The 14,515-nt window shown below is 55.0% G+C and overlaps 2 protein-coding genes across 2 annotated transcripts; one reads left to right on the top strand and one right to left on the bottom strand.

Moving 5' to 3' along the window:
* Positions 1 to 7: 7 nt before the first annotated feature.
* On the bottom strand, positions 8 to 2,058 carry GCG54_00008608 (MAP kinase kinase PBS2; the record flags this gene model as incomplete). Its single annotated transcript, XM_045408569.1, has 2 exons — positions 8 to 412; positions 460 to 2,058. The coding sequence occupies 2 exons, from the start codon at positions 2,056 to 2,058 to the stop codon at positions 8 to 10; spliced, it is 2,004 nt and encodes a 667-aa protein (XP_045264536.1).
* A 10,204-nt stretch (positions 2,059 to 12,262) lies between these two features.
* On the top strand, positions 12,263 to 14,074 carry GCG54_00008607 (putative transporter C5D6.04; the record flags this gene model as incomplete). The annotated part of the gene is made up of 3 exons (XM_045408568.1): positions 12,263 to 12,530; positions 12,585 to 13,959; positions 14,011 to 14,074. The coding sequence occupies 3 exons, from the start codon at positions 12,263 to 12,265 to the stop codon at positions 14,072 to 14,074; spliced, it is 1,707 nt and encodes a 568-aa protein (XP_045264535.1).
* Between the last annotated feature and the right edge of the window lie 441 nt (positions 14,075 to 14,515).

Raw genomic sequence — 14,515 nt, 5'->3', positions numbered from 1 at the left:
TTGTCGTCTATTCCAACCTGTTTTCCGAGCCCACCGCAGGACTCGCGGTCGGGCTGACACTATCCAGCGGGGCGGCGTGAAGGGCGGGGCGTGACGCGGCACTGGGGTCGAGTCCTTTTCTCTTACGATCTAGCACCGACTTCACCCACTCCGCGACCTCTTCATCCTCGGTGCCCGACGACAGCGAGATCTTGCCTACCGCGTCCGCAACAGCCTCTGCTTCTTCACCCTCTTCGGCCTCTTCAGCGATCGTCTCAATCTTGGAGAAGGGCTGCAGCCAAGGGTGTTGGAGTAGCATGGCATACGTCGGACGTTCCTTCGGCACCTTGTTCAGGCACTTCTTGACGAAATCTTGCGCAGTGCTAGAGTATCCCTCTTCGGGAAGACCTGGGGGCTCACCCTCAACGATGGCCTGACAACGGTCAGTTAAAATCTCAGGGGGTGATTCAGAAGACTCACGCTTAGTTGACTAAAGATGGTCGACGATACCTCCGGCGGGTAGGGGTACCGTCCCATGGCGCACTCGATGATAGTTAAGCCCAAGCTCCAAATGTCACTCTGTACACTGTATGTGCCGTCCGCGCCTGCAGCCATTCCTCCTCCTGATATCCGCTCAGGAGCCATGTAGCTCTGGCAACCGATGTTCGTCTTGGCAATACTGGCAACAAGGTTTCCACTAACGCCGAAATCGCAAATCTTGACTTGGCCCCTGGTGTTGGCCAAGATATTCGTGGGCTTGACGTCGCGGTGAATGATGTTGTGCTCATCCTTCAGAGACTTCAGACCCATGACCGTCGAATACGTGATCTTGCGCAAGACACCTTCGGGGATGCCGCCAGCATACAGCTTGTCGATGGAACCTCCGTCCATGTACTCTATACACATGTAGACGGCACCTTCCTGGAAGAAAGCGCCGTAAAAGTCGATGATGTACGGCGAAACGCATTCGTGCAAGATGACCAGCTCCTTGAGGATCGTCGTGAACTTGGCCTCTTCAAGTTCTAGCCTGATTTCCTTCATGGCCATGACTCTCCCTGTCGCTCCCTCTGACACCGACAGAGATGTCACTGGCGAGTCATCGCCCCGTACGGGCGAGGGATCTGAGTGCGATGTACTCAGATTGGCATGCTTAAACCCACTCAGGCCGGTTCCAAATCGGGGCGCTCGTGGCTTCGTATGCCTGACCTTGTAGACGGTGCCGTAGTTCCCTTTGCCAAGTTCGTCCATAACCTCTACCTCGTCTAATGAAATGGTGAAGGCTGTGCCGTTGGCGAAATTCACACCGGTCTTAGTGATGGTTGCGGCGCCATCAAACGTGATCCAGCCCTTTTCCGAGTCAATGTACTTTTTGAAGTCGTCCATTTTTGATCCCTGCGTTCCGTTCGTGGCTCCTCCGTTGGAACCTTGCATGTCTGAAAGCTTCGGCGTCGGTGATGCTGGCGAAGGGCCTCCTCCCATGTCTGACAACTTCATTTGGGGACGCCGCCTATCGGCGAGCGATGGCTTTGTCTTGATAACAGGCGCGGAGCGGGGCATGCCTGCGGGTGAAGGTCGTACCATACCACCAGGCAGGCCGCCGGGCAAACCACCGGGCAGCTTCAAATTGCCGGGAGCGCCTCCAGGCATGGAAAGACCGGGTGAGCCCTGACGAGGCACGGGAGAAGCGGGGCTACCCGACATGGAATTGGGAGGAGGATTTGTGCCGGCGGGCTTGCCCATGCGCTGAGCGTGCAGAGCGCGCGCCTTTGCCATGATGTCGTTCATAGCACCGCTGCCCATACTTCCTGTCATGACTGAGGCGGTCGGCGGGGGTCGGCGTGCGTGGCTCAGCATACCGAGCGGTGTCGACGAAGGCGTCATGTTCTGGGGGTCGGAGACGGTTCGCAGCGAAGGGACTCGTTTGGGGACGTCGGACATGCTATCAGATGGTGCCTCGAGCGGGGTGCTGGCCTCGGAGGAGTCGGCAGAACCGGGTGACGCGGGACTGCTGAGGCCATCTCGATCGACCAAGCCATCAGGAGTGGCCGGGAAGGAGTCGGGGGTGTTGATGCCTGCCATGACGGAATAGAGGCTATCCTCGAGGCGGTGACGAGGATCACGATGGCGGGCAGATAACGTGGGGGAAAAGAGAGGGGGGGGATGGTTGAAATCGTCGGGGTGATCCTACGGCGCAGGCAGCATGTGACGGATGAGCAGTGGAATCGTTCGCAGGAGAGAGTCAGCCGGGCGGTAGATAGGTGCTCGTAGTATCGTGATGTCGGCCGCGAGGGTCGCGAATTGGTGTGGTGTCAACCGATCGCTCAGCAGTGAGCGGTGGCAAGAGATCGAAAAGTTGGGGGTAGTAGCGAGCTGCCGCGGGGTTCTAGACGCGGCGGTTTGGATAGTGTGGCCTGCTGCGCTCTCGGGTCGGGGTTGCGACCGGGGCGGTGGCAAGGGCAAACTCTAAGTCGGGTCGAATTGCGATGGGACTGAGAATGCGCCGACGGGCTAGACCGGCCAGGCCGAGCAATTTGTTGGGGGGTCTCGTTTACTTTTTTGGTCTGTTCAATGGCTGTGTATTTTTTGTAAGCAAAAGATCCGATGGACCGAAAAAGTATGAAAAGCAACAAGAGGTAAAGCGGAAGAAAAGCAAATGGGAGGATGTTGAATGTGGAATGGGCGCACCTAAAAAGAACGAGGGATGGAAGAGGAACAGGGAGTAGGGCGACGGACGGAGTTCGAGGTGCAAGCAAGGTGGAAAAAAAATAAAAAGGTGAGAGTCGGATGGAGAGGCAGAGGTAGACCAGAGACAGACCATAGAGAAGAGGCCGACAGTCAGGTTATGATGATTTCCCTCCACTGGGCAAAGGAAGCAGAGCCTGAAAAGAGACAATGGCGGGGAACAGAATTTAGACGAGCGAAATGGGTTCGAATTCGCAATGCAATTTTGGTGCAAACGTCACAAATGGCAGCCGCCGGGCAGGTATTGGATCCGTAAGGTACTGAACAGTAAGGTAGGTAGGTACGTCCCCTGCTGCCGCACTTTCCTTTGATCTGCAAGTACCTCCAGGTACTGCCAGCAGCTTGAAGAAAGTGCTAGGGTGCCGCTGGGCCCAGCCATTGGCTGATGCTTGCCGATGGGAGTCAAACACCGCAAGAGATGCCCCGCAGTACCTACCTTACCGCATGCTGCTTGCTGGGTGATGGGAGGTGCGCAAATGGGGAATGGGAAGGAGCGACAGAGGAAAAGACTGAAAGTCCCTTCCATCCCAGGAAAGGCCCATACATGGAAACTGCTTGCCGCTGGGCCTTTGAGGACCCCAAATAAACTTCGAGGCAGGAAGGAAGCGTCTCCAATAGGTAGAGGGTTGGGCATGAATCGAACCATTGGGCAATGGGATATGGAGTTGGGTAGAGGAGGTAAGGCACAGGGCATGGGAAAGAGAGAAGCTCGAGTAATGACAATGTGATGTCTCGACGAAACCCCCGGCAAAGCTGAAGAGAGGATGCGGCTCACCGACTAGATCTAGATGCTAGGCCGTATGGTTCCAATGGAGTACCCTGGTGTGGACAGGACAGGATGCTCGGTAGGCGGGGAGGTTCGGACTGGTGTTGGTAACCAGGCTCGACCAGTTCTGTGCGCAGAGACTGGGCCAAAGGTTGTGGTTGCGGGTGGTCGTGTGGGCAGTAGCAGTTCAGACGGGATCGGGATGGTCGTTGGGGGCGAACTAGCCGTTCATATATGGTGTTCGTAAAGGCCAGGGAAGATAACGTGTCCCTGGAAGACCCTTGAATTGTGGGATACAGCAAAAATAGACGATGATGGGGTTGTTGATGCTGAAGAGGGAGAAACACGAGAAGCGTACCCTGCGCCTGATCAGGTTTGCTCTGGCGAAGATGGAAACTAGACGCAAGGCGATGCAGATATCATAATAATTCAATGACACCGACAGCCCGCCTCGACTTACCTGACGTTCTGCGTCCGGAGTATCGGTACATGTGCCCAGGCCGTTTGGCGGGTGCCTTTGCCGCAATCTATTGGCAGCGGAGTACATGCACCAAGGTACACCCACGTCGTCTATCTATCAAAGAGCTCCTCTCATGTCATCCACCCTCACTCACTCACTCGGCTGCTTCAGGTATCGAGAAGAAACAGTTCCATGCCATTCTTTCTTGGTGGGAACCCAATGGGCTCTGTCAGGTCTACCTAATCATTACGCCGTCGTTCCCTTCAGGTGCTACCCTTTTTTTTCAGTAGTAAGAATATCTTCCGATTTTGCATTCATGCTCACAGACACGAAGTACCGTAGTAAGGTCCCGGGGTTGAGCTTGGGCGAAAAAGAAGCAAACACATTCTCCAAATGAAGCTTGACGAGCTCCAACTGTCCCAGACTCTGCTGCATATTGCCATCCCAAACCCTGGACAACTTGCATATGCAACTCCCGCCCTTCGACCATCCGGTGCACCGCCACCTGCATCACCGCCCAGCCTGTCCAAGTTCACCCAGCGCCCATTCCAGGACTGTGGATGTTTGTGTTGTACTGCGACAATTCGGAGCCCACTCCTGCGTTCCCCTCCAATCATCCGTCCAATCCATCCGCACACACACATATCACCAGTCAGTCAAGTCTCGCGCATGTTGACAGCATTGGAGTCTGGAGCAGCCACAACAAGGGCCCTGTCCATGGACCATACCTTGCTTTCACGTCCTGGACAGGCCTTCCACGTCCACGGGTCCTCCCTCCGTCGCACCAATCTCATCCGCCGGGACGCGCAGGCCCCTGGGGATATTGCGTACCGGCAGGCTGCTGGAAGGGACCACCGCAGGGACGTTGGCAAGATTTTCCACGCACCACATCTCACATCTCAACATGCATGCCCCAATGAAGCCCTCATCCTCCACCCCGAGCAGCACAGACGAGAGCTAATACTTGGTAGTACTCTGCGTCTGTACAGCTTTCCCTCAATAAATGTTGCTGAAAATAGCAACCATCAGACAACGGCTCTCGGATTCGGCTGGTGATGTAACCTGGCCGCCGGGAGACGCCACTATTCCCACAAGGGGCAGAAAACAAGCAACAGCTATCCGGACCTTGGGGCGGGCATGTCTCGCCTTTGTCTAACACACACACACACACACACACACACACACACACATAGTTGGGTACGTCTGCGTGTTGCTCAACCCCACCAGGCACTTACAAATTCTTCTCTTCGCTGCCGGAGGAGGCTTACCTGATGAAGGCAGCAGAAACGATTGGTTGTTGGACACTGGAATAAGCCGAACCGAGGGCGAGGGGGGACGAGGGCGAGGACGATGGACGGCTAGATTCGAGCATGGACAAGATGGAAGTAGAAGCATCCCCGTTTGGCGCCCATCGTCAATGTGTCCAAGCCCGCCAAACTACCGCGCCAAAGGCCCCAAAGAACGGGCCTGCGCATGGCAACTCGTCCTCCCTCGACCAGTGATCGGGTCATCGGGAGCTCGAGACAGCAACACTAGACTACGCAGAGGAAAGCTCCAGGTTTGATGGATCCCTTCCCCCAAGTTGGAGCTTCACCGTCGAAGGTACTTAGCGTGGCCCCCCTTCCAGCCCCCAACTCCCACCCCCAACCCCTGTCCCTCCGCTGCGTCAATCCCTCTCGCCATTCGCTAGAGCAGCACCGATGACGTTGTTGACAGTCGGCGGGTTGGAGACGGAGGACGAGAAAAAAAATTGTGGCTTGACCCAAGAAACAAATTTCCCGCGAAAGCTCGCTTCATGGTATGGCGCCATGGGATCCATCCATGGGACAGGCCGGTTGTCGACAACGACGACAAGCCGTCAGGTGTCCAAAGCGCCCACTGGACTGTTAGGAAAAAGTGAACCCCACTGACGTTATTCCTCCACGTTCGCTGCATTGGGGGAAGGGACCATGATGCTCTCTCGGGGCCGCTAGCCTCAAGTGACTAGACCTTAACATATGGGACGACGCTATCACAAGGGAAGGCAGATTGATTTTGCATCATAGCTATGCATCGCACATTTTTGCATTTCTCCCCTAGATGGAATAGATATGCCTGGCGCTTCATGCTAATCTTCCACCGCCTCGCCTTCAGCTCAGTCAAGATCCCAGAAAAAGACGACATCAACCTTACATAATCCAATCCAACGGTCCATTATCTTATCAGAACACCGGACGATCTCTTCCGCCTGACATCATTGCAACGTCTGGTCACCAACCGGCATCTGATCCGTAGTCGCTCGCATCCATCTGGTCAGGTTTCTTGCAGCTTCTAACGTCAACGGTCGTGTGGTGTTTTATTTACAGCAACAAAGATCGCCTGCTGAACCTCGGGCAAGACCCCAGAGATGCTTGCTGCATGTTTCTCTCCAGCGGATCGATCCCCCCTTGCCCTCCCAGAGCTTGCGAAACGGCTCAACCGGAGTGGCAGAGCTCCCGATCTTCGATCCGAATCTCCCATCACGACGGCCCCACGTCCGACAACACCATGCCCACCTCCTCAACCTCTGAAAGCCCATGATTGTCGTGATAGCCATAACGCACATGCAAACCCAAAGTTTAAAACATTCGCGAAAATAAGGGTCCATGATGTCTTGCTCAGCCTCACACTGCCCAATGCCCATTAAAAACAGGTCCCTTGCTTTTGCGCCTCACTCTGGTGGTCCACGGGGGTTGCTTCACAGCCACCCGCGGCTCCCCGGATGCCGTCAAAACAAAGGGTTACAGTTGCATGTCATCGGGGAGAGTGCCCTGCCCAGGCAGGCAAGAGCCTTGCCCTCAGCAAAAAAGTCAATGGGACCTCGAAACATGAAAAAAGTCTTGCCCCCGAGCCAGCTAAACTTTTGGCCCAATATGTCCTGCCCCTCGGTCGATTCTCTTTGGGATGGGCTTACTGAGCTGACTGAGCCAAAGTTGTCGATGGTGGCATGTCAGCGGCATACCTTCCGCCGCCAATCCCCTCTGCGTCATCAGCCATGTGGTTTGTCGCGTCGTGGCACAGATCGGCCCCCCTCCCCACATCTGTCATCTGTTTCACCTTTAGTTCAGTGGCCTTTGAAGCGAGCAGGAGGGATGGAAGCTCCCCACGTCCAGATGTCGATCTTTTACAGCTACGACAATCATCAGTGCTAGTGTAGCCTCCAAGACAGGCTTTTTCCATCCAGCTTGTGATCAACCGCAAAGTGCCATTTCCGCATGCATGTTTGACGCGAATTGATATCATGGATCTTGAACCCGTGGCACCCTTCCCCTCCTCATCTACGATTGATTTTCGGCGGCACCGCTCATAACGCCTTGCTTGTCGGGTCGCACTTGGGAAATCGCGATCATTACGCCAATGTCACACATGGGAGCACGTGATGTATTTGTAAAGACTCGAGTTGTATTGCGTGCGAACGCCTATCAAGGGTATCTTGAGCAGAAAGAACGAGCGAGAAACGGAAATTTGCAGGGCTTCAACGCGCTTTTCGGGTGGTCAGTATTTTGGGCAGCAGGTGTGTCAGATGAAATGGACATACCAGAAGTCTACTTGGGCGCAATGAGTTCCATGAGTAGCTGGGGAACTACTCAAGGGGGAAACTGGCGCAAGGAACCTCGTCTGCCGAGTAGCTGGAGAACTACTAAGAGGGGAAACCATCTGAGAACGCCAATCAAGGGTATCGAGAGCCGAAAGGACGAGCGAGAAAAGGAAATTTGTAGAGCTTTTATCCGCTTTTTCGGGTCGTCAGTCTCTTGGACACTAATCATGTGAAGGAGTAGATGGACATACGAGAAGTCGTCTTTGACGCGATGAGTTCCGTGAGTAGCTGGGGAACTACTCAAGGGGGAAACTGGTGCAGGTGGCAAGTTGGAATCATCATAGTTGATGCTATTCGGAGAGACATCGTTGTCACCCGGTCAGCAGTACTGGGAACAGGTGAGCGGGCTGCATGTTTGTCAGAGGTTGACACAAAGTTGTGGCTGTGGTGAGAAGCCTACCTCCTTGACCATGAGTCTCAAACACCCTCCCATGTCCGTTTCTCCCAGAGCAAAGCCGCGACATAGGGCAGCCGGTGATCATCCGCGATCCGCGTCCTCAGACGAGCGTCGAATGCGACTCTAGCGAGTAGGCTTGGGCTTCTTCACCGCAACCCACTCGCCGTCAACGACCTTCTCGTTGGCGGGGCCGTCGTCGTACTCGGGAAGCCACGCGTCGTCGTACTTATCGTCGTCCGCGGTCTCGAGCGCAGAGGCGACGCCGGCCTTCTTGCGGGGGGCGCGGCGGCGGGGAGGGTCGTTGGCCGTGACGACGGTGTCGTGGGTGTCGTGGAACTCGTCCTCATCCTCGCCCTCGCCCTTGCCGTCGCTGTTGCCGGACTTCTCGGAGCTGGTTCCGTTGCCGGACGTGGCGTTGCCAGGCTTGCCATCGATGGCAGCGTCCTTGGCCTCGCCGGCCTCCTTGCCAATGGTGTTGGTACCGCTCTGCTGGCCCATCTTGATGCTGGGGAAACGAATCTGTATGGTGAGTTTTGTGATGAGCAAGTTGATGGATCACAAGTTTGATGTTTGGTTTAGCAAAAAGTTTTTATTTTGAAGTCAATCTCACCGACTCGGGGAGCTGGCAGAGATTTTCACCATGGTCTGGTGAATCAAGACCACGGTGAGTCGAGGCGAGAGCACCTTACCTTCAGCTGTTGCCATTGTTGATTGTTCAGCACGGCTTGCACCGCGTGCTGCAAGAAATCGATGATATACATGACTGTCACCCAGGGGCCCGGTCAAAGGTCTCTATCTTCATGAAGCTGAAGAAACAAACAACTCAGTTTGATAGGAGAGTAGAAAGAAAAGAAAACCTTTTCTCTTCGTAGTTTTGAGCACTCGAGAACAATCAAGACCGTATTTTAGAGAACCCTGGCGAGGGAAAAGTCAACACTAGTTGAGGACCTTGCCGTCTCTGGTGCCCTTCCATGATTATAGCAACACCGTACCCGATTTCGCCATTCTCCAGTAGCAAATGAACCCCTTCGTCTCCAAGTCCATCGCGGTCTCCAGTGGTAATGCACCTCCTTCGTGTTATTTCGAGCATCTATAACGATGTGGACCAGAAGGTCTTCTCGTCAGTCGTACATCAACTATACCAACAACATTGTTGCTAGGCCTTCTTAGCCAGTTGCTGAACAACACAACAATGAGAGACGAGATGTATCATGGGCTCTTCAACAGCATCAACTGCGGTTGTTTGACCCCACATGTCGTTGTTAGGGTCCAGTCAAAGCCGCGGAGTTTATCAGATCAAAAGGGTAGTGGCATAACGTTCTATGCGCGCAAGGAACGCCCCTTTGGCTTGAGGCGAAACAAAACATTGGATGCCAAACGACGAAAGGAGGCAGCCAAGTCGGCTGAGCATACCATCGCGTGAGGTTGCCGTGTTGAAATCAGCCTTGGCGGGGTGGAAGCGCAGCTTTCCGGCAAGAGATGATCATCTCGTTCAAGATCTGATACGCTATGATGGGGGGCGGGAAGCTGTGATCAGGCTGCGGTCGGGCAATGGTGTTGTCCAAGTGAAAGAGGCATATACCCTGAGGGAATCATCGTCATCTGCGGTTATTTAGCAAATTCGCTGTTTCTGAGGTGGGCAAAGTTGGGTTCCGCGGCGAGGGGATTCTGAGCGCGACGGGCCTCACATCGGATTGTTGTATGCAAGTTGAGTTGTAGACGCGAAAGGTCAGCGCAGCCGAGGGCGCTGTCCCTGCTGCCGGCGGACAACAAGCTTAAACTGCCGGCAAGACCCCTGAGCCCGTGAGCCTTGATGCTGCTGAACAGCGAAGTCGGGCAATCCACCCTTAGGACCCCAGCGATGTGCGCAAAACGCTGGGAAGAATAACCGTGGGGGCCGTCACGTCAGCTCCGCAAGAGATGTAAGCTTTCGCAGGGTCGGGTGCCTGAGCAGTGTGGACGGACGGGTGCACATCAACAGCATCAGGGAACAGGAACAGGCAAGGAGGACTCATGGCGTCGAGAATCAAGAAACGGAGGACGGGTTGTTTGGAGTGCTGGTTGGCCGGATAAAGTACCAGGAACTGTCAGGAAGTGCAGAGGTGTGCCGCTGTGCCGTCCATCGAATGCGACCTGGCCAACTGACGTGCGGCGTACCTTGCGGGAGATGTCCGGCGGGTGGATGTGTGTCTCTCCGCCGTGCATGTGTGCAGTGGGATGACAAGCGTGTGCCTGAGAAAACGGTAGAGGAGGCTGGTTGCTGGGTGTAGTATCGCAGATGGAGCGACCGTCGGGGAGCAGTGTTTTCTCCGGGTGCACTGGGCACTTCGTGCAACAGTTTCCGACAACGGATGAATCACAAACGAACGGAGGCGAAAACTGGACCGCGAAGGTGTTAATTGTAGCAAGGCGCAAGGTTCTGGTAAAGTGCTGTGACGGAGATTTTCTTGGCCGGCGGACGTGATAGGAGGTGGAAATGGAAATTGATAGACAGCGGTCGAGTTGTGGAGGGCCACGTCCGCGTCCGTCATTCAGCTTTCGATGAGACTCACCATGTCGATGCCAAGGAATATCGCGTCGGCGCTGCGCCCACGTCGCCAAGAGGCAGTAATCAGCTGCGCGGCGCTTCTTCTGGCCTGCTGTGTGTCCCAATCAGAAGCGCCACAGACCTGTAGCAGCCCTCATATCGGTCTAGGGATGTTGCTGTCGTGTCTTGCTTTTTGGCCACCGGTGAGAATGCCTTGATTGAGGGGACGGCAATGGCAGTGCACGAAGCATAATGTTGGAGTGTGAGGGTGAGGTGTAAGTGACGGTGCTCGTGTGACGGCGACGGGACACTGGATGGATGTGACGGTCCCTGTGTTCCATTTCCGCGCGGGAGGCAACAGTAAACGGAGACAGCAAGTATTGCCGGGGTACCTTGCATGCAGAGTTTGTCTGCTGGGATACCCAGCCTCTACTCGGTATCAGTTGCTGAACCAGACGACGTCGGTCGTCATCGTGCCACCACGGGGGCTTCTGATTGGGCGCCAGCCGTTTCTAGCGGGAGCTGTCTCCAGACGGCGCAACGGCGAATCGAGCCCACCTCGCGCTGCAGTGAGGTGTTCCACCGTCAGGGCTGCTGGGGGCCTGCTTCGACTTCCAGGCAATTGGAAGGTTGAGGGGGGGGGGGCCTCCCTGCCTCTCTGCCCTGCCCTGTCCTGCCTGCCTGCAGCCTGACAGCACCTTACCTCACCTCGAAACAGTGGAACACGGCACTGACCAGCAGTCACGCTAGGTGGCCGACTGAAGCGTGCTGATGTTCGCTAAACCACCGCGATGCGCAACCGTAACCGCTACGGTCTGAAGTCTAGGCCCCTGCTTTTTTCCACTCGACCCATCCCATCCACCTCGTCCAGAAAGAGGTCTCCGTGGAGGTGTTTCCTGTAGGCTGTACAGTGACGCATCGCTGTGAGTTGTCGCTAGAGTGGTCCTCGGAGCCGCCAACATCCCTGGAGCTGGTCCGTCCAGTGCGCTACCTACCCACCTACCTTACCTGCCCTGCTGGCTGTGTGTGTCCAACCCAGCCCGTCTGGTCTTGCGCGACCGGATTAGCTCCCTCGTCTTTTTTCTTTATCAATCTACCCACCTCCTCCATATCATCGTGCCTCCCTCCGTCTGTGGCTGGCTCTCGGTCGTTCTCGTCCCTCCCTGCTGCTTCTTCCTATCTTTCCCATTCGCCTCGTGCTTTACCTACCAATACATTCTCCTCCCTCCCACACCTCCTCCTGCTGTTGAGGTCCTCTTACCTTATCGAACCCATCTCCGAATCTCCCCCGTTGCCGAATATTACTTTCCTAATGTCTCTGTCCGCCAGAGAATGAAAGCATCGTCGCAAACTTGTGGAAAAGGCCGAACTCTACTTTGGAGGCCTGATTCCTACCACCGATAATCCGAGAACCCCTCTCCGAACCGAACCAAAACTCTTACTGCGAAGCTTCGCTCTCACACTCATATCCAATTGCAATCGCGATACCCCAAACTCTGCCAGGCGCATCGTCCCATCGCCTGCCCTCCCGAAACCACACACAACATCTGCTTGCCAGCTTAGACTTCGCCTAGCTTGGCGATAGAGGCCCACGCGCACCGTGCCAAGCCTCCATTCAAGGAGCCTAAGAGCACTTCTCCATCGCCGAGGACCGTTCTCCTTGCAACGACGACCTTGCGCCGGCCCTCCGGTCCGCCGTCCTTTTCTATCGACGTCCCCCGTTGCCGCCACAAACGTCCAATCCACTTATCGTCCTCTACCAACCCCCAGTCGCCATGGACCAACAATATTTGACGTCTCCGGCGTCGTATCGGCTAGCCAACATGGCTCAGAACGTATACGAGATGCCTCTCCTTGCTCTCGAGAAGGCACACGATTCCCACCCCTCCCTGGGCCACTTGGTCCTTCTCGTCTTCGAGGCCGTTCTCGAGGTCGTGTGTGTAAGCTTGCCGGGCTATGTCATTGCCCGGCTCGGCCACTTTGATGCCGAGAAGCAGAAGTTTTTGGCCAACCTCAATGTCATGCTCTTCACGCCTTGTCTTAGTATGTATCTTCTGCATGCATTGTTGCCCGTATTACCATGCTGACAATTCGCAGTCTTCACCAAGCTAGCATCGCAGCTCAACGCCGACAAGCTGCTCGACCTTGCCGTTATTCCCATCATTTTCGTCATCCAGACCATGGTCTCCTGGCTCGTGGCTACTGTCGTCGCCCGTCTGTTCGGCTTCAACCGCCGCGCCTCAAACTTCGTCACGGCCATGGGAGTCTTCGGCAACTCAAACTCGCTGCCCATCTCCATGGTTCTGTCACTGTCCCAGACGATCAAGGGGTTGCATTGGGACAAGATTCCCGGAGACAATGATGATGAGGTTGGCGCACGTGGTATTCTGTACCTGTTGATCTTCCAGCAGCTTGGTCAGCTGGTCCGCTGGAGTTGGGGCTACCACGTTCTGCTCGCTCCGAAGGATAAGTACCCCGAGTACCAAGACGAGCGGGTCGAGGAGGGACAGTATGATGGAGACAGAGAGACTGCGCCCCTTTTGAACGAGTATAACGAAGACGACGCAGCCACGTCTCGCAGCCCCTCCAGTAGCGACCTGTCCAACTACGAGCCCGCCGGTCGCACTCCAGTGGCTAGCAGATCGAGAGCTTCCCCGGCCGATACCGAGGACGAGGATGACGAATACCTCCCCAAGAAGCCTATGAAGACTAACGGCCTGGCACCTCTGAACGGCAACCATCCCGTTTTCAATGGAAGCGACGATGAGATATCGTCATTCCCTCGCATTCGTAACACGGATACACCCGACGTTCCCGAGGGCGTTAAGGGTTACCCTGCCCGCGCTAAGAATGCCATGAACAACGCCATCGTTAGGAGCAAGAAGTCTACGGCCAGCTTCTTCGCGAGACTTTTCAACAGCCTCCCCGAGCCCGTCAAAGTCATCTTGGTCGCCCTCAACCGATTCTCCGGAAAGTTTTACAACTTCATGTGGGAATTCATGAACCCTCCTCTGTGGGCCATGCTTAGCGCTGTTGTGGTTGCCTCCGTCCCCGCGCTGCAGAAGATCTTCTTCGAGGAGGGATCATTCATCAAGAACAGCTTCACCGACGCCGTTCAATCGAGCGGTGGTGTTGCCGTCCCTTTGATTCTGGTGGTTCTCGGAGCTAACCTCGCCCGCAACACTCAGAAGAGTGAGAAGCTCCGGGATCCCGAGGAAGACCAGATCGGCACTAAGCTTCTGGTGGCGTCGCTCATGTGCCGAATGCTCTTGCCAACTCTCATCATGACCCCCATCTTGGCCATCTTCGCCAAGTATGTTCCCGTCAGCATCTTGGACGACCCGATCTTCGTCATCGTCTGCTTCCTGTTGACCGGAGCGCCGAGTGCTCTGCAACTAGCACAGATTTGCCAGATCAACGAGGTTTACGAGGGTGTGATGTCTCGTATCCTGTTCCAGAGCTATGTCATCTGGTATGTTTGCTCCTTCATCTTGAACCCTCCAACAACTAACAGACTTTCCAGGATCCTTCCGTCAACCTTGGTGCTTGTCATGTGCGCCTTGGAGGTGGTTGAATGGGCTGCTTAACAAATGTCAAGCAAGCTCCATAGCATTTCTTTTGTCATGTACGGAACATACGGAACAGTCGCAATTAATACCTATTGCGTGATCTTAGAGAGGAGGCATCAGCGGCGTTCGGGATCTCCTCGAGGCACAGTCGGTTTGACAGGGTCAGGGGCAAAAGCACACATAAATTGGTCCTGGGCCATGTATTACTAGTAGCACAAGCGGATTGAAACCAGGCATTTGTTTGAACAGTCGACAACGTCCAAACAAAAACGTAGATGCACCAACTTGGCGTCGACGTTCATAGGCGGTATGCCAATGAAAGCGTATATCCATACGTCTGTAATAATATGACAATATTGGATCCATTATGGAGTACATTGCAATGTGTTTATGACTGTTCGTAGGCTTTATTCAGATGTCTTGACGACAGGGAGGTACGATGATGAAGACGCCGATATC

Source organism: Colletotrichum gloeosporioides, assembly GCF_011800055.1.
Source record: "Colletotrichum gloeosporioides strain Lc1 chromosome Unknown consensus_43, whole genome shotgun sequence".
Classification (NCBI taxonomy): domain Eukaryota; kingdom Fungi; phylum Ascomycota; class Sordariomycetes; order Glomerellales; family Glomerellaceae; genus Colletotrichum; species Colletotrichum gloeosporioides.
The sequence above is the reverse complement of the archived record's forward strand: the minus strand, read 5'-3'. Positions and strand labels throughout refer to the sequence as shown.